This window comes from Pelmatolapia mariae, linkage group LG17 (assembly GCF_036321145.2).
Source record: "Pelmatolapia mariae isolate MD_Pm_ZW linkage group LG17, Pm_UMD_F_2, whole genome shotgun sequence".
Classification (NCBI taxonomy): Eukaryota; Metazoa; Chordata; class Actinopteri; order Cichliformes; family Cichlidae; genus Pelmatolapia; species Pelmatolapia mariae.
Window position 1 is genome coordinate 24252458 of NC_086242.1, and position 19781 is coordinate 24272238.

Below are 19781 nucleotides of genomic sequence, written 5' to 3' on the forward strand. Positions count from 1 at the left end.
CAGTTTCATCTGAAAATGCTGAATGAACATATTCAAACCAAGGCAGTTTTCTGATACTTTTTGGAAAGTAAACACGTTGAAGATTAAGCATCCAGCAGCAATAAAATGTGTATTTCGATGTTCTTGTGCTGGGGGACAGTACTGAAATGTGATGGAGCAAGTTAAAGGGAGTGCGGAGGAAGCAGGAGTGAGTGAGTATGGAGGATGACTGTGTGCAGCTGGGGGTTATAGGATTCCATCCATGAAACTGGTGTCTAGCCGCTGGATGAGCACCCGGATAAAGGACATCTCCTTGCGAGTATTTTCAAAGATGACCCTAGGATCATCAGACTGGCAGCGCAGACAGTTGGGAGCCATAACCATGGCCAGGTTGTTCACATCCATTTTGGTGATGGCCACATTAGCAGGCTGGGCAAATACCTAGACAAACACAAGTATAAATTCAATAACATTTCAAGGTCTTAAGCATACTGTGATGATCTGGCAGGCATAATATTACAGTGCTGGAAAAAGATTATGTTTTGTGTTTCTAGAAAGCTCATATCTGATCATGATCATTTAATTTAGCAACACTATGTAAATGTGACTCCCACTGTGCTGCAGCTTTTTTGTTTTAACAACAGTTCTAAGCTTTCCAGAACTGTTGAGACCAAATGTTTTCAGATTCTTTAAATTAAATTTCATAGTATTCATAGTTTCCCATAGTCTCCTTTGTTGTAGTTTCTGCCAAATTTCACGACATATTTTCAGTGGTAATAGATCAGTTTAGTGTGTAGATTGTGGATTGGTATTACGACAACCAAATATCAGATATGTTCCTCAAAAACATATATCATTCAGAAAAACTTTGAAATGTGCACTCTTTATAAATGGTTGTTCTTGTCTCAGTGATTTCCAAAATCACAGAACAGTCAGAGAACAGTTTTCCACTCAGTCCATCTCAAATAAGCTTGGGCCCAGGCAGAACACACTGTTTCTGGATTATACCTGTTGCAACACAAATACTGAAAAGCAGATGATGAAATAGCAAAGTTCTTTGCAGGTTTACACTAAGAATCATTAACATGATCAGTCTTTTATCTGCTCTACATACATTATTCTTTATAACTCACCCGCTCTCAGATGCTGTTTTAATATCCAGTCATGTTCAGTTCAATTCAACTTTATTTATTAGGCAGCAAATCACAACAACAGTTGCCTCAAGGTGCTTTATTTATTCATAACCAGGACTAGGGAGGGGCATGTACGGTGGGGGTGAAGGTAGGATGACAGATGTTGTGAATGGGGGGCGTGTCCCATTTTGACCATGGGACTTCCAGGACACAGATGTTAGAATTGAAGAAGTTTCTCGGATGAGAGGTGAAACGTCTTCAAGAAACTTAAAGAAGTTCAGACGCTTTTCTTTCCAAGCTCCTTAGACAACCCAGAACATAAGTCCAAGCTATGCCAGAACTACCTCAGCAAAAAAGAACAAGATGGTAAGCTTGAAAACGTGGAGTGGCCAGCACAGTCTCCAGACTTAAACCCCATCAAGCTGGTTTGGGATGAACTGGACAGAAGAGTGAAAGCAAAGCACACTACAAGTGCCAACATTTATGGGAACTTCAACAACAGATATGGAAGAAGTTTCTGAAGAATATTTGATTTCTATTGTAGACAGAATGCCACGGGTGTTTTTAGCTGTTACATCTGCCAAAAGGTGGCAACTTTGATGAGTCAAAACTTTAGAATACATTTTGGTCTATAAATTGATTCCATGACTTATTTTTTAACTCCAACTGCTTATTTGTACGATGCTTTCATTTCAGAGTGCAATGAGACATTAAACTCCATAATTTTTAATTAAAAACTGGAAAAATTGGGGTGTTCTAAAACTTTTGAATGAGGTCTAAAAGACTCATTGATGGTTAGGAGGAAGTAATTACTGAAGCTAATTCAGAAAGATCAATAGGAGAAAGAGTCTAAATACATATCAATGGTACTGAAAGTAGCTGGACATAATGTTACATCTGTAAGATGGTTATGAATATTTTTGTATTTAATGTTTAAAATTTTATATCTCTGACTATCTCGCACCTGGAATCATCCGTCCCTCTTCTTCACCATTTGGCGTTTCTTTTTGGTTGAAAAGAAATACAAAACTCTCCCTGTATTTATTTCCCTGGTCTGAAAAAACCCCACAATTTAAAAACAAATACCAGTTTCATTTGTCGTCTTCTGAACCAGATGGTTGGCTTGATGGTTTTGGAGAACCATCTTCTCCAAACTGGACCTGCGTAATGCTGATCATTTGGTGAGAAAAAAGGAGGGGGACAAGTGGAACGCAGCATTCAACACTCACCTCGGACAATTTAAGTATCTGGTAATGACATTCAGTCTCACCAGCGTCCCTTCTGTGTTTAGGGGCTCTTGTCAACAGCATTCTGTGAGATTTCCTTAATTACTTCATCTTCACCTATCTCAGTGACATCTTGATCTTCTCAGAGTCAGTCCAGGAACATGAAAGCCTTGTCTGACAAGTGCCTTAACAACTTCTTGGGAACAAGTTCTACGTTAAAGGTGAGAAGTGGGAGTTCCACGCAGAACCTTTGTCATTGCTTGGCTTCATTGTGAAGAAAGGACAAATAAAGGCTGATAAAACAATAGAGGCAGCAATTCTGCAGATTGGTGCCCATCTTTACTTCTAAAAAACACTCTCTCTCTAAGGTACTTTTTATACCCATACTGATGATTAACTTGATTACTTGCAAATGTTCATCCTTTCTAGTATAACATACTTTTCAAACCTTTTGTTACCCCTGTGCCAACTTTGTTGAGGTGTGTTGCTGCCGTCACATTCAAAATTAGCTAATATCTTTATTAAAAGTGAAAAAAAGTGTCTAAGTTTGAACATTTGATATATTTTATATGTTCTATTGTGAATAAAATATGGGTTTATAAAATTTGCAAATCATTGCATTCTGTTTTTATTTATTTCACACAGCATCCAAACCTTTGTGGAATTGGGTTGAAGTATAAGTTGTGCTAACATGTCTCTATCCAGGTCATAGTAGTCTAAGGAGTCTAAGGAGCTTGGAAAGAAAGCAACTTCTTTAAATTACTTGAAGATGTTTCACCTCTCACGCTTCAGTTATAAAACAAAATGGTAGAAAGTCCCAGGTATTCAAATCCTAGTTAGGGTTTAAATATACGGACTACAGAAACCACCTGTGCTTTAACCTGAGATGCAATCCGGACTGCTTCCCAAGAGTTTGCACCTTGAGTCTACAGTCAAGGGACAAGAGCTGAGGCAGATCTTATAGAGAGCAAAGTAAGTAAGTATGAAGAGCACTCCAAAGTGAGATCAACCTGACCCTGCAGGAACTCACAAAACGTCTACCTTCCTTCATTTCATAAGAGGTTTGTGGACAAGGCACAGTTGGGCACAACACACGAAAGAGAAAGAAAGACAACTCCAGAAATTCCAACACTCCAAACCAAAACTTACCACTTTCAATTAATGCCCAAACTAAAACGGGAAGACATCACAACCAAACACAGCCAGGTACGTCAAGCACAATTTATCAAGTTCAGCTTTACAAATCTGATAATTTTACCATCCAAAAACCTTTCTGTGCGCACAAATGTCTGTGCAGATAACCATTTGTAAATCTTAGTTTATGCTTGTGGATCATATTGTACACATTTGCAACCCTTTTGAGGCAAATTGTGTATAAATGACCAGCATTTATTCAGGTTTGGGCGTACATATTTTTTAAATGGTTTTATATGTGGTCAAATTGCTTTGTATTTGAGTCTGAATTGAACCACATGCTTGTCAGTCTTCAAAAGTTAAACACAAATCACTGCACATGTTCATAAATCTTCATTTATGTTTGTGGACCATACTGTACACATTTAAACATATTTCTCTTCTATCTGCCCAAACAAAAAGTGTACGGGACGGACACATTTGCAGGATTATAAATCCCACTTCAGCTGTACATCTAGAAAATGGTAAATGGACTGGTTGTTATATGTCGCTTTACACAACTTGCCTCATTCACCCATTCATACAAGCACTTTTTGCTATGCTTGTTCTATCTAAGTGCTTTCTATCTACTATTCAAACACATTCATCCTCTGATGTATGCATCAGAGAGGAACTTGGGGTTAGTATCCTACCCAAGCATATTTGGCATTTTGACTGGAGCAGCCAGGGATCGAACCACCAACCTTACAATTAGTAAAAAGTAAAGTCAGTCTTGGGACGATGCAAAAGTTCAAATTTTGGATTGAGAAGACTGATGGTTTGACATAGAAGAAAAATAGGCCATATATGTCCACTGTGAATGACCACCTTTGAACAGAGTGGGTGGTTTATGCCATCAGCTGTCAGCCCCCTACAATTCAGTCTTGAGATCCCTTCCCAGGTGCCTAAACTCATGTTGCATGAGGTGATCTCAATAGGTCACATGACAGGGTGAGGCAAAGTCTCACACTGGTGTGAAACCAGTGTGAACCATACCTTTCACACACTGGCAGATGTGCATGATTAATAGTAAGTCAGGTTAAGGGACAGCCCCCACTAGGTTTAAATCCCTGGGATTTTCCACCATTTGGTTTTAGAAATTAGGAAGCCTCTTCGATGAGAGGTGAAATGTGCTCAAGAAATTTTAAAAAGTCCACTCGCTTTCTTTCCAACTCCTTAGACAAGCTGTGCTAACCTGTGCATATTTATGTTACCTGTAGGAATCGAATGAGATAGCAGAGCACCAGTTTGTTGATATGTGGCAGGCCCAGCACCACACCGACAGCTGCTTCTGGGTTGTCATAGTGACTGATACACTCCTCATAAAACTCGTGAGGGATAAGCGGTTCTTCAAGCTCCCTGTACCAAAGTTTCAGCAGAGAGGCTGCAGATACAGAAGAGGACACCAAGTGAGACTTCTAAGAAAGCACTTATTCAGGAAAGAAAGTCATTTGAACATCTCATACTACTGCAGGCGGATCATATCTGGGCTGCAGAGACACAGTGTTCAGTAGCACTATCCAGCAGTGTGTATGTGTACCAGGAATGTGTGGGTCTTCCAGTCCTGTAGGGATTTTCCATTGATCCACTTGCAGCTTGAGGGCATTGACTTCATCTATGTCCCCTGGAACTCTGGAGATCAAATGTCACAGGATATTTACACTTCCAGCCCTCTTCTTATGCTACATAGTTGTTTTGCATAAGGAGTGTGAGAACCAGAAACACAAGGATGTACAAGAGCTTCATCTCAGACATGCAGAAAGCAGATACAACACACACAACCTGCTGACCCCATAACTGCTCACAAAGACTTGTAGCAACTCTTATACAAACACAAATGTTTCTTCATCATTTTTGAAATGAATTAAAAATATGTTGAAAACTGACACATAATTGTGGCTAGAAGATAAATCTGATATCAAAATATATGTATTAAAAGATTATATGTCATTAACTTGCCCAACTTTGCACTTTTTTTCTTCAAGTTTAAAGCGGACTGTTTGTCAGCCCTTAAAATTTAACCTGGTTACCTTCTGTAATTAAGAAGTTTGAGGGCTGGCAAAAATAATGCAACATGACAAGCACCACATTTTGACCAAGACTTATGTGCTTTAAGAGCCTGTAACCAAGAAATTATTTAACGTAAGATTTTGCATGGTTCCACTAACTAATGACACATTAAATAGTCATTAAATGCTTCACAGAATTTAATGTCTGTAAAGCATTCATTTTATTTTGTTTCATTTTTTTCCCCTTTCACATCTGTTTTCATACTGTGCAGTCCTCTATCGACTATTTGGTCTCATTAGCTCCCTTCCTCACTCACCTGAAAATGCCCTCTGTTTGGTCTCCATTGAGACACAGAACCTCTTCAGAGAGGCGAGTCTGTACCCATGGCAATTGGCGGTCTGGATATCGCTCCTTCTGGAGTGCCATGACCTCCTCAAGGGAGGACCCAAACATGGAAGGGTTGAAGATGGCGTTCCTGGCATGCTTGATTTCCTCTATGCAGGGTTTCTGCACACCCTGAAAAAGTGTGACAGAAACGCACACACAGACACACACAGATAACTTATTGCAGGGCAGCTGAGGCAGAGCTGAGAGCATTTTGAGTACTAAAGGAATGTTCAAGAAAGTGTAATCAAGTATTAAGATGTCAGTGAAAAAATCCACAAATATAGTTAAACAGTACTTGAGCGACTATGGACTTTGGGGATCTCTACACGTCAACCATGGGAATATACTTTCTTCTCACATGAGTATACTTTCTAACTCTTGTCTGGATTATTTCCTAGTCAGCAGCTCACTGTTGAGTGACATTTCAGACACTGAAATACACCTTATACCTGTCAAGGATCATGCTCCCTTGTCTTTAATTCTAATACATAAGTAGGTCATTCAGCCAAGTAAAAATTGGAAATTTAAAACATTATTGTTTATAAATGAAGATATTATTAAATATTTAAAAAAAAATAGTGGGCTTTATATTTAGACTATAATGACCTGCCTGGAACATCAGTATGTGGTCTCTGGGAGGCAGGAAAAGCTGTGATGAGAGGAAAAATAAGTTCATTCTCATCTCATCAGAAAACAAATATATATTCACCACAGATGAGCTCATCTAAACACAAAATTGATCTGTTTCTTGATAACATAGCCCTTCCAAAATTATTAGACATTAGGTTATAGCGATCAAGGGTATAAACTGTGTTGTTGATGTGTTACTTTTTCTCCAGCATTCACTAACCACCCTCTCTGAGGTAATGACATTAATAAACCTTTAGATTATTCAATAAACTGGCTGAAATGTACAGTTCTTCCGATTAATTGCTCCTTCCATTTCTTCCTCGACCCCATTGCAATCTGGAAATATTAAATAGTCAGGTATTGTTTCTCCTAGGCTTGCAGATTTAACTACGATAAACTACATGTCATGTCTACATGTTCTTCTTTTGCAGGCTGCATCACTGAAATGAACTGGCTGCATTTGTGTCAATAAAGACTAGGTTGAAAAGGGGAAGTAAAAACATGTGGACAGTCAGCGCTCCGTACCTTCTTGGCTCCAGTGAGTGCAGCTTTTGTCAGTTTCCTGTAGCAGTATTTAGCATAACTGCTAATGGCCACACCTTGAGCAACAGAAAAAGACAACATATTAACAACATTAGGAGACTGTTTTAGTTGTCTTAAATTGATTCATTAGCACGACAACAACTCAAACATTCTTCCAATCTGCAGAGATTCTGTATCTCACGATGTCAATCACTGATGTTGGATTACCATTTTGTAGATTTGATTATGGCGCTTTGGCTGCTACCATCTTAGATTTGAAGTAGGAAGTGTCCATATGTGGATGACAAGGTGGAGCTGGTGAATAAGACTTCAGTGCTCAAGCCAGCGCTCAATATATGTACATCAATGATAATTTGCATCGGAGAACCACTTCTAATTTCAATAATTGCTTAGACAATGGCCGCAACTATTATTGCGTTTTGAAAAAGCAAAATGAAATAAAAACGTTATTAGTACAACAACAGTAATTGTAATCTCTGACTAAAAGAGAGATGGAGTATCAGTGGTTTATGAGAGCCTTTGAAAATAGTGCTGAAAGTAAATCTGACAGCCATAGTGACTGTCTGTATTTTGTTGCAATTTACAAGAGGTCACCCAAGGGAAATAGCAAAAGACGTTATACTCAAGCTAAGGCTTTGTTACAGGAACATTTTGGAAATGAGCAAAGGATCGTCAGTGAAACTGAGCTTATTAAATCAGAGGATGTTAAGGTACTTCAAGACTACAGTTTACTTCTTAGAGAAATGGTCATTGTTAAATGAACTGATTCTTACAATGGTGTCAAAAAATGTTTGCCGCTTTCCTGATTTCCTAGTGTTTTGCATTTTTGTCAAACTTACATGTTTCAGATCACCAAAAAAATAATTAATATTAGACAATTATAACCCAAGTAAATACAAAATGCAGTGTTTAAATGATGATTTCACTGATTAAAAGAGAAAAGTTATGCAAACCTAACTGGTTCTGTGTAAAAATAGTAATTGAGTTCAGTTTCATTAAACACACCTGATTACTGGCAGAGCTGTTAAATCAAGAAAACACTTAAATAGAACCTGTCTGACAAAGTGAGGCAGACTGAAAGATCTCAAAAAGCCAGACATCATGCCACAATCTAAAGAAACACCTGAGAAACAAGTCTGGAAAAGGTTATAAAGCCATTTCTAAAGCTGTGATGCTCCAGTGAGCCACGGTGAGAGCCATTATACACCAGTGGAGAAACCTGGAACCATGCCTGTAAATAAGGAAAACATTCCACATCAGAAGGATATTTGAACATGGCTTCATTTAAGACACATTCAACTTCTAGAAATTGAGTCAGAGATTGAGTCACTGTTAGGGGTAAATGTACCAAAGGCACTGGAACCACTGAGTTTCAAAAAAAGAGTAAAAAATATTAACAAATTGAAAGTAGCTATACATAATGTTTGTCTGTGAGATGGTTATGAATATTTTTCCAAAGGTATCCAGAGTCGCATGTAGTGAAAATGCAAAGCTACTGCTTCACTCGTCTACGTTCATTTGAAGAGGAAAAAACTTCCACGGGACTTTTAAACCAAAGGTATTCACAGTTTTACTTAACCAAGCCAACACGAATGCAATAAAATAACTTTCATTACCCATGAATTTACTTATTAAATTACTAATTACACAAAATAAGTTTGACAGTAAATATAAATACTGAAATATATGTACTATATTAACTTGGCTCCCACACCACTTCTGTGTAATTCATTATTGTACATTTAAACATTTTTAGGAAATAATCAGACAAAAGAGGAAGGTTAAGAAAGATCCTTTATTCTGACCATAGCAGACGGACTTGAATGGAGATAAAAGGACTCAAAGGGTTTGCATAGCAAGTGGCTGTAGACAAACTGGCACTTGATGATGGGACATTATGGTATATCCCTCACAATAGTGCTGAACTCATGCAGAGGCTAGATCTCACTAGCTCTTTGACAAAAGTTGCGACCAGAGCTTGGACAACATTATTGAAGCACTGTTGAATCATCTGGACTGAGAACAAAACAAAAGGCAGTCTACATCCAAAGAGGAGCTTTAGAATATCCTTAATGAATCCTGCAGAACAATTTATGAAGACTACTAATAGAGATTAGAAGAATGCTTGACTAAATCGGTTCAGGTTGTGTTGCAGAATAAAAGTGGTTATACCAAATTATTCACTTTCATACTTGTTAGAATTTTACATATTCAGTTTTAGGCTTGTACACTGTATTTCCTTGGATATTTGGTAAACATTATGGAAACCATTTGTGGATATAGAAATGTAAAAACACAATGACCACTTAATTCAACTCAATTTTATTTCTGTAGCTCTAAATCAAAAAACAGTCAGCCCAAGTTACTGTATACTGTTCATGGGGCCCAGCTGGACGCATCCCAAAGAGACGACATGGGCCCAACATCCCGTAGGCCTGCCACTCACAGGGGGCATCATAGCGGTCAGGGGCAGCCAAGAGTGAAGGCCTTGGCGGACCAATCCCCTCCTATCGAGGCTGGTAATCGAGACACGGAACGCCACCTTTCTGGTGGGGATGGACCCTGAGCTAGTGCATGAGGTTGAGAGATACCGGGTAGATGTAGTCAGGCTCACCTCATTGAATGTCTTGGGCTCTGGAACGAGCCTCCTTGAGTAAGGCTTGACTCCTGAAGGCTCTGGATGTTGTAGGAATGTCTTGTTTGACACTCCTCTGTTACATCGTGTGGAGATCTGGGATGGTGTCTCTGGATTTGCAGACTGGGATGGTGATTGCCATCTTTAAGAAAGCGGATTGGAGGGTGTGCTTCAACTATGCCAGGGTACTGGAAAGGACAATTTGTCTCTTAGAAAAACCCCAGATCCAGGACAAAAATGCAGTTTTCATCCTAGTAGTGGAACCATGGGCCAGCTCTTTATCCTCTCAAGGATATTACAGCGTGAATATATGTGGAAGTTTGTCCAACCAGTCTACGTGTGCTTTGTGGACTTGGAGAAGGCATTTAACCACATCTCTCGGAGTATGCTGTGGAGGGCGCTGTAGGAGTATGCGGTGTCTGGCCTGTTCTTATGAGCCATTCCATGTCCATGTACAACCGCAGCGAAAGCTTGATCCCTTATTGCCAGTCATCTGTTAGACTAATTTACAGCGGGTGTTGGACTCCACCAAGACTGCTTTTTGTCACTTTTGTTCACAACATTTATGGACAGTATTTCTAGGTATAACCAAGTAGCGGCCTCAGAATCTCATCTCTGCTTTTTGTAGATGACGTGGATGGCTCCTTTTTAATGTGTATGTCAAAGTCAGCAGAAAGGTATTAAATCATCACTTGTACTTGTTTTAGTCAAATCTTCACCAAAAATAAAATCATTCTTATAGTATTTAATTATTTCTTTGGATTGTGAGTTATGTAGATGTCTGTTGGAACTATCTGGTGATAGAATCTCCTCCAATAACAATAGAATAGAATAGAATAGAATAGTCATTTATTGTCATTGTACATGTACAAGAAATTGTGGGTGCTTCACACCAAGTGTGCTAGAATAAAATATAAAAGTAGACAGCAGGAATAAATAACACCTGAAGGTGGAGACAGATTCCACCTGTTCTCCATTTACAATGACAGGGGAATGGACCTGTCACTGCCTCCTGAAGTCCATTATGAGTTCTTTTGTTTTAAGGACATTCAGCTTCAGGTTGTTTTCTGAGCACCAGTGGGACAAATTCTCTCGCTCCGCCCTGTATGCTGTCTCATCTCCGGTTGGTTAGGAAATCCTGTGATCCAAGAGCAGGTGGCAGGGGGGATGTTGAGGTGGTCCAGTTTGTTGGTAAGGATGTCTGGGATGTTGGTGTTGAATGCTGAGCTGTAGTCCATGAAGAGCATCCTCACTTAATTCTTCCTGTCATCCTCCGTGGACTGATTTGGTCTGTAAACAAACTGGTAGAGATCGAGATAGGGCAGTAGGAAGCCTCTGATGTGCTGAGAGACTATCCGCCTCAAACACTGGTGAGGGCTTGAATGCCTCTTCACACCTGGCGGGAGTTGTTTTCAGTGAGGAAGCCCTCTATACTCCTCCTACAGGCCTTCTTTGGCCCGTTTGATGCTCCTCCTCAGGTTGTCCCTGGCAGTGCTGTACAGAGAACGGTCCCTCAGCATGAAGGCTGAGTTACGAGATCAGAGCATGTACTTCACTCGTCATCCAAGATTTTTGGTTAGGAAAAACCTAGGTGGTTCAGTGACCTGGGTGCTTGGAGAGGTTTGTTTCCTAAGGGAGGTGGAGACAGGGAAGAGAGATGGTCAGCTTGTCCTAGGTGGGGGAGGGGTGTCGGATTTTAGGCCCGATTGATGTTATTCTACACATGGTCCACTGTCCTGTCCCCTCTGCTCATGTACACTTAACATGTTGGTGGAATTTGGGGAGTACTGATTTTAAATATGTCTTATTAACATCCCCAGCAACAATATTGCCTTTTTTTATGTTTTTCCATCTGCCCCATAAACCAGCTCCCTTTTGTTAAATTCAGTTCTGCCTGCGTTGTCTGCATTTGGTCCTCCCTTAAAACACACGCCAGTGATCGTGACACCATTAGCTTGCGAGGTAGATAGAAGCGTCTGCACTGACTAGACATGGCCTCTAAGTACGGTTAGGAGTGACTGTCTATAATTCTACTGTTAGCATCAGTTCTGAAGTACATAAGGACAGAACGCTCCGCCCCTTTCCTTACCAGATTCACTCCAGTCCTGGCAGTGTAGATTCCGGCCCAGTAACTCCACTGAGGCACTGGATTCAGTTACAATCAGCGGACAACACTCCTGGACAAAGCGGTTGTATTAAATCTCTGATTGTAGCTCCTCCATTGTGTTTTTGAGAGATGCATTGGTGAGGAAGATTAATTCGTGTTGTTGTTTTTGCAGCTGGATGCGATAGCCAGCTCTGCATCCCCATTTATATTTCATCTTCTCACTTGCTGTTCCTGACAACAACCCACGAAACACCCAATGGTCTTGTAATCTCGGGTGGGATACTTTCATTCCAATCTGAAGTCCAGACTGAAGTTGAGGCCAATGCCAGTTCTTAACAAGTGAAAGTGATCAGTGCTTTGCAGGACGACGCAACGAAAAGGCATAAAAGAGTATGAGCAAAAGCAATTGATTTGTGTAGCGAAATAACTAGCCCTCTTTGTCTAGAATTAAAATGAGCAGAGAAGATATGGTTAAAGTTTTTTTTTTATATCTGAGAGTCAGTTTACAATAAATGTAAACAATGTAAGCTTTAAGTTTATTTATGTGGTGGGCGCTTTGAGTCTCTGCCTGTGTTCCAATACCACAGATATTCCAAGTTACAAAACTTGGCAATGTCATTATGAGAGATTGCAAATTATCTTATTTATAAAATAGTGTAGAAAAAATATGTTTGTGCATGTGTGAATATATGTGTTTGTGTCTTGCGCCTGTATGTTGAGGGGATATAAATGAAAAATGTACGGAATAAGAGAAGTTCGTAAAAATCAAAAAGACAAGGAAAGACAAATGCTGTGTCAATTTCTTTTCAATGAAAAATTCCTGTGTTACTTTTACAAAATGCTTTGTCAATATCCATTTGCACCATGAAGTGCTGTCCTGTCAATTTTTAAGCATTTGGCTAAATAAGAGTAAAGAGTGTAATTTATCCAAGTCTTTCCATCAAAAGCCACCTCAATAAAATACCATCAAAGTGACTTGGTTCCAGTCAGATCATGTGTCACTGGTACTAAATAGCAGAGATGTGTGTTGCACCCTCACCTTTGGTGTCATTCAGAGGGTCCATGTGTCGATAAATATAGCCCTCCAGGTAAGTGTGGAAACGGGGTGTTGGGGGGAAGAAAGCTAGACAGATGGCCATCAATTCCCAGCCTCGCTCTAGGCTGTCGTAGCGGAAGTTCTCTGTAGTTTGACGACACAGCTGGATGTAGAGCTCATCACGCAAACCCTGATTACTCCACCCACGCACCACAACCTGACAGACAGGTGGAGGACCATGTAATGTTAAAAAGTTTGAGGTCATTTTAACTTTTTTGTCCAACTGATTTACCTCAATTCAACAAAAATTGGAATGGTGCATAAAATGTATATGAAAACACAATGCAATGATTTGCAGCTGTCATAAACCTATATTTTATGCACAACAGAACAAAGACATATCAAGTATTGAAAATCAGAAGATGTACCATTTTAAGAAAAAATAAGGGTATTTTGAATTTGGTGGCAGCAACATGTCTCAAAAAAGTTGGTACAGGGCCATGTTTACCACTGTGTTGCGTCAGACGTTTTCAGTTAGTGAAACAAATCCAGTATGCAGTTTATCATTGTCTTGCTGAAATATACAAGGCTTTTCTTGGCAAATATGTTGTCTGGATGTGAGTGTTCCATAGGCAGGATGCAGGATTTTGAACTGAATGTTAATAACAAGCCAGATGGTCTCTCTCCTATTTAATGCAGAGGATGCGGTATCTTCGTTTTCAAGAATTTCAAAGGTTGATTCGTCTGACCACAGAACAGTCTTCTTCTTAGCCCAGTTCATTTTAAAAGGACCCTTAGCCCAGAGAACATCGTATCACATCTTTGCATGATAAACCTTTAACCTGCATTTGTGAATATCACAGGAATGTTCACAGACAATGATTTCCCAAAGTGTTTCTGAGCCTGTGCAGTCATTTCCATGAGAGAATAATGACTGTTTCAATATAGTGCCACCACAGGGCCTAAATAACACAGGGATCTAATACTGGTTTTTCGACTTCATATTTTCTGAATCTTTTGATGATATTTTGTTCTGTAGGTAATGAAATATTCAAGTTTTTTTTAACTCAATTTTACATTAAGGAACATTATTGTGCCTCTTTTTATAGTCTTTAAACCAAGTCGTGTTACTGACCTGTTGACAATTAACCAAATTAGCTAATATTTTAATGAAATAGTAAAATGTCTCACTTTAAACATTTGCTAAAATACTGTGCAAAAGTCACGATCCTCCCCTCATTTCTTTTTATGTTGGTAGGAAAATGGGAAATGGAACAGTGATCTATTGAACTCTATAAAACATGGAAATACAGTATAAGGTAAAGGGTACGAACAGAGTTTCTAAACTTGAAATGAGCTTGAAAGTCAATATTTGGCATGACCGCCTTTATTGTTCAATACAGCCTGAAGTGTCTTGAGGAAGCTTTCTTGTAATTTCTTTAAGCAGTCTTCAAGACAAGTTCTCGGTTTTCTTGTAAAACGTCCCATGGCTATTCTTTCTTTGGCTGACTTGATCTATTCTATGATTCTGATGATGATTAAAACTAAAAATAATTCTTTATTCCATTAAAAGTCTGAATGTTTCAGGTCACTGGATATTTGTTTTTATATTATCCTTATTTAGTGTAGATAGGGTTGTTGGCCTTCCAGTTCTTCTTTTGGCCTATATTTGGCCAGTTTACTCATTTTTTAAACAGCACAGTGGCTGTGTATGCACTGTAACTTCTGGATTCAGTGTCAGTTTTCTAGTGAAGGTGTTGAAATAAAATTATTTATAAGGACATAATGAGAAAGTTAGAAAAACTCACCTCCAGAGCCACAGAAAGGGGGTCGGCCTTGGAGCGACGGTCTCCCATGTAGGTCTGGATGAGTTTAAAGATCTCGACTGCCTCCTTTTTCACGCTGCGATCTGAAGTCACAATCATGGGCTTCTTGATAGGCTCACTGCTCCAGGCCAACATGTTGGCAATAGAGACCTTTCTTCTAAAAAGACCCTGAGGAAAGAAATAAGGGATTGAGAGAAATATAAAGTTGTTTAAGTGACACAGAAACAGATGCTAAGAGAGCAACTGACATTTAATTAACCTTGTCTCAGCAGAGAATTTTGGCTGCCATTCCCTGAGCATCTTCCTGAAGTCTCTTCTTGTTAAAAGGATTTCTTCCTAACTACTGTCACCAAATACTTGTTAATGGGGATCATCTTGAATTCATGAAGGTCTTTTTTTACAGTATAAAACCATTGAAGAACCTGTTGCTATGAACTAACACTGTGTAAATTAAAATTTAATTTAATTATAGTTGTACATTTTCCCTTTTTTTGTTGAAATTATTACATATTCATAGCCCTAAAAGGCTATGAGATATTTTTAAGTTAAATGAAAGGTAAAGATTATCAGTTTGGATATGATATGATATGAGGTCATCACTCTTTCACTATATTTTAGCAACAGCTGCACCAAGTGTATAAAGTACTGACAGTGCAAAGCTGAATATGCCTCTACTGAATATAGCAAGAAAGGTTGACCTTTGAGAAATTAGCATGTACTTTACATAACTACAGGCGTTTCATCAAGACATTGCTACCATTCATAAACACATTAAATCCATCTGGGTTAGACCTTCTGATTAACAACCTGGAAGCAAGCTTTAACCATCTGGGAAACAGATGGTTAAAACAGAAACAGATTGAAATCAAAATGACCGTGCAGTTTCTGGAGAAACTGCAGGGGGATTGTTGTTACTGTCCGTTTCATTGTCCACTGTAGCAACTTACAGGTTGCATTCATTATTAGGTATACTAATTTAGCAAAAGCGGGGCTCAGGAAGGAACCGGCAGAAACACCAGAGGGTCCCAGCCCCTGGTAGACAGAGTTGTCACTCAAGACTGTAAGACCAGACTGACCAACCAGTGCACCGCCCAAAAACATATAACTCAGTGGCTTACACATGGATCCTAGAATTGCTTCAACATCAACATGATCGCAAGAGCCTTCATCAGGAATTTGATGGGGATGTGGCAAAAAACACTTGAGGTCAAATTCAACTCAAATACACAAGTCACCATCAAATGCAGGCTCTACCGAGGATCTACCCTGTACCCACTGCTGTTCTGCATAGGCCTGAACCCCTTCAGTGAGATGATTAACAAGACTGGCTTCTGATACCAGCAACATCAAGCTATATGCCAGGAGTTATTGAGACATCGATTCACTGACCCACACCTCTGGGATCTACAGCAGTGACATTGGAATGTCATTCAGACTGGAGAAGTGCAGTTGATAGTAACAAAGTGGGATAACAAGCTGGTCAAAGGAGGAGACAGAAGCTGCTGACATCAAGACAACAAAGTAAATGGTAAATGGCCTGTATTTATATAGCGCTTTTGTAGTCCCTAAGGACCCCAAAGCGCTTTACATATCCAGTCATTCACCCATTCACACACACATTCACACACTGGTAATGGCAAGCTACGTTGTAGCCACAGCCACCCTGGGGCGCACTGACAGAGGCGAGGCTGCCGGACACTGGCGCCACCGGGCCCTCTGACCACCACCAGTAGGCAACGGGTGAAGTGTCTTGCCCAAGGACACAACGACCGAGACTGTCCGAGCCGGGGCTCGAACCGGCAACCTTCCGATTACAAGGCGAACTCCCAACTCTTGAGCCACGGTCGCCCCACGCAAAGGTCCTTTGCTGTCCCAGGACTGCGCTCTTCTGGACAAGGATCTCCGATGTTGTTCCTGGGATCTGCTGGAGCCACTCGCCTAGCTTGGGAGTCACCGCACCTAGCGCTCCAATTACCACTTGGAGGTACAGGTACCACTGTTACCTTCACCCTCCACATCTTCTCCAGTTCTTCTCTGAGCGCCTGGTACTTCTCAAGCTTTTTGCGTTCTTTCTTCCTGATGTTGCTGTCATTCAGTATCGCTACATCTATCACTATGGTCGTCTTCTTCTGTTTGTCTACCACCACTATGTCTGGCTGGTTAGCCACCACCATTTTGTCCGTCTGTATCTGGAAGTCCCACAGGATCTTAGCTCGGTCATTCTCTACCACCTCCCATTTTGACCTCGGGACTTCCAGGCCATACTCAGCACAGATGTTTCAGTATACTATGCCGGCCACTTGGTTATGGCGTTCCATGTATGCCCTGCTAGCATCTTGCATCCTGCTCTTATGTGCTGGATTGTCTCAGGGGCATCTTTACACAGCCTGCACCTGTGTGATAGACCCCAGCCTCTATGGATCTTGTGCTCAGAGCTTGTTCCTGTGCTGCCATGATTAGTGCCTCTGTGCTGTCTTTCAGTCCAGCTTTTTGCAACCACTGGTAGGATTTCTGGATGTCAGCCACTTCCTCTATCTGCCGGTGGTACATACCATGCAGGGGTCTATCTTTTCATGTTGGTTCCTCCTCTTCTTTCTTGGGTTTCTGCTGCCTGGGCATAGGCGTTCTTACCTACAGATAGGATCTTGTTCTTACTGTTCAGCTGACTTCTTAGAACTTGCCTGAACCCTCTGCAGGAGATTGCTCCGTTCCGTAGAAATCAAACCAGTGAACAAGTCCGTAGCCAGTCTTGTCAATGATCTCACTGAGGGGGCTCAGGCTTGTACAGAACAGCAGTGGGGACAGTGCATCTCCTTGGTAGATCCAGCATTTGATGGCAACATGTGCTATGGGCTTGAAGATGGCTTCTAGTGTTGTATGTCACATATTGAGTTCCTGATGAAGGTTCTGAGGGTCCTGTTGATCTTGAACAATTCTGGGTATTCCAGGATCCAGGTGTTGGGCATCGAATCATAGGCCTTCTTGTATCAATCCAGGCAGTGCACAGGTTGGTCAGCCTAGTCTTGCAGTCTCAGGCCACTGCTCTGTTTACCAGTACTCCTTCACTCCTTTGGTATTCCTCCCAATTCCTTTCTGTGCCTTGCTCGGGTATCAAAAAATCCATAGGTTGCACATCCTCTTCAAGTAACCCTTCTGCTGGGGTTACTTGTGTAGTAGCATTCCAACAATGCCCTGTGTTTATCTCTTGCCCACTTGTGCCTTCATGTTCCAGCAGCACACTTCTCATTAGTGTGTCCTGGTTCGTCAACACTTGACCTAACCTTTTGAATCCAGGCAAGTCCGAGTCGGTATGTCTTCGTTTGTATGTGAAGTATGCTTTATTAGCATAAGGGGTCTAGCCTAGGGACCCTTTCTAAATACAGACACCCCCAACCTGAAGATCCAAAGGTGTGTCTACGCTTTGGATAGATAATTACTGTCTATTTATTATAATAAAACCTTTTTACTGTCAGTATGTGAGACCATCAACAGAATCATTTAAATCAACAGTGTTATTAATGCAATGCTGTTATTACAGTCTTACTATAATGTTAATTGACTGTTAATTCATTTGTTTCACATGCATAGAAATTCATTAATTAAACGTATGAACTGGATAATGTTAAATAGTCAGATAACTGTAAAAATGAAATGCCCTTTTCCTTTAGAGATCTTGAAAGCAGACCAAAGTATAGGATGCATAAAGCGTTTTTATACAGTAGAGATATCAGGTTCAGAATCACTAAAAGGAAACAGGCTTGTGTTTTATATTTTTGTGAATACCTGTGTGTGTTTATTGAAGTGCTTGGATGCCCAGTTCTCAATGTCGGTCTCCGAGGACGGCTTCCTCAGGGTAAACTCTGGGAAAATGCCACAGCTGGCGCTAGGCATCATATTCCTTGCATTTCGACTGGCTTCGAATTGGGCACAAGCTCCGAGGTCCTCTGACTTAAAGTTGGACAAACAGAGAGGGAGCGAGGAAACAGACAATTAATCTTGTGCCGCTGCTGCAAAACATTTATAAAGTTTCTTTAGCACTTATTAACACTCAGGTATTGAATTCAAGACTGACATTTTAATTTGTCAATGTTGACAAGGTTACTTCAGAGCAACAAAGTCCAGTCATTCTTTAGAAATAACAGCTTTGAACAAAAGAAAGATATTCAAAGGCATCATAGGTGTAAGAACCTCTATGATTGTATTATGTTTGTTTGTATATCAATTAAAAATATATATATGGGTGTGGCATTAGAATTAAAGCAGGAAATTGATAAGGTTATCCAACTAAAACTAATCGCTGAATCTAATATTATGTTCTCTGAAATGTGAAAACAGTGAAATAAACTTTTCTTCAAAAATAAATGCAAAGAATTAAATAAAATATACAGTACTGTATCAAAGTTCAGTATTGAATATTACATATTATAAGTTATATACAAAGTGCCTCTGAATGGCAGGCCTGAATGTGCGTTTGAAGCCAATTCTAAATTCCAAAGTAATTAAGCAATAAACAATTAAACGACAGAATGTTTTCAGTTTCTACTATAAACACGTCAGTTTTTTCTTACACATTTGTAAACTGTACTTTCAACAATTAAAGAGCATGTTTTAAGGAGAAATATTCATGACTAACTGCCTTTTGAAGGAACAGCAGTCAGATGTAGTTTATAGTGCTTTACTATCTTAGTCCTGCAACAGTATAAATTAAACTGGAGAACACTAAGAATTCTATAAATAAAGATACAGTAAAGCACATTACTTTAAATAAAGACACACTATAAATAATCTAAATACAGATAGTTTTTAAAAAATACAGTAACTGTAAAATATAGACAATATAGCAAATTGGTTATTGTAAATTCTAAAATAACATCGTGCTGCTAGGAATTTGCTGTTGAAATTACAGCAAAGCTAATTTAAATTCACAGTGGTTGCTGTAATTACCAAAAAAATACTGTATATTAAATTTACAGTAAATTTACTGTTAATAAAATTTACTGTAGCTTTACTGTAAATAAAATTATAGCAAACTGCAGTAAAATCCAGTTACAGCAATTTTATTGTAAATCTAATTACGAGAGGATGTAAAAAGTGTT

At 39.7% G+C, this 19781-nt stretch overlaps 1 protein-coding gene across 1 annotated transcript in view; it reads right to left on the bottom strand.

Moving 5' to 3' along the window:
- Nucleotides 1-216: 216 nt before the first annotated feature.
- The window catches only part of arhgap39 (Rho GTPase activating protein 39), a 57064-nt gene continuing 37499 nt past the window's right edge, over nt 217-19781 (bottom strand). The window contains exons 4-11 of the mRNA XM_063500743.2: nt 18469-18633; nt 14668-14853; nt 12863-13076; nt 7064-7137; nt 5838-6037; nt 5052-5143; nt 4726-4895; nt 217-420 (exon numbers count right to left, since the gene is read on the bottom strand). Of these exons, the coding sequence (XP_063356813.1) occupies nt 226-420; nt 4726-4895; nt 5052-5143; nt 5838-6037; nt 7064-7137; nt 12863-13076; nt 14668-14853; nt 18469-18633 (1296 nt within the window). The 3' untranslated portion in view covers nt 217-225. The remainder of the gene's footprint in view (nt 421-4725; nt 4896-5051; nt 5144-5837; nt 6038-7063; nt 7138-12862; nt 13077-14667; nt 14854-18468; nt 18634-19781) is intronic.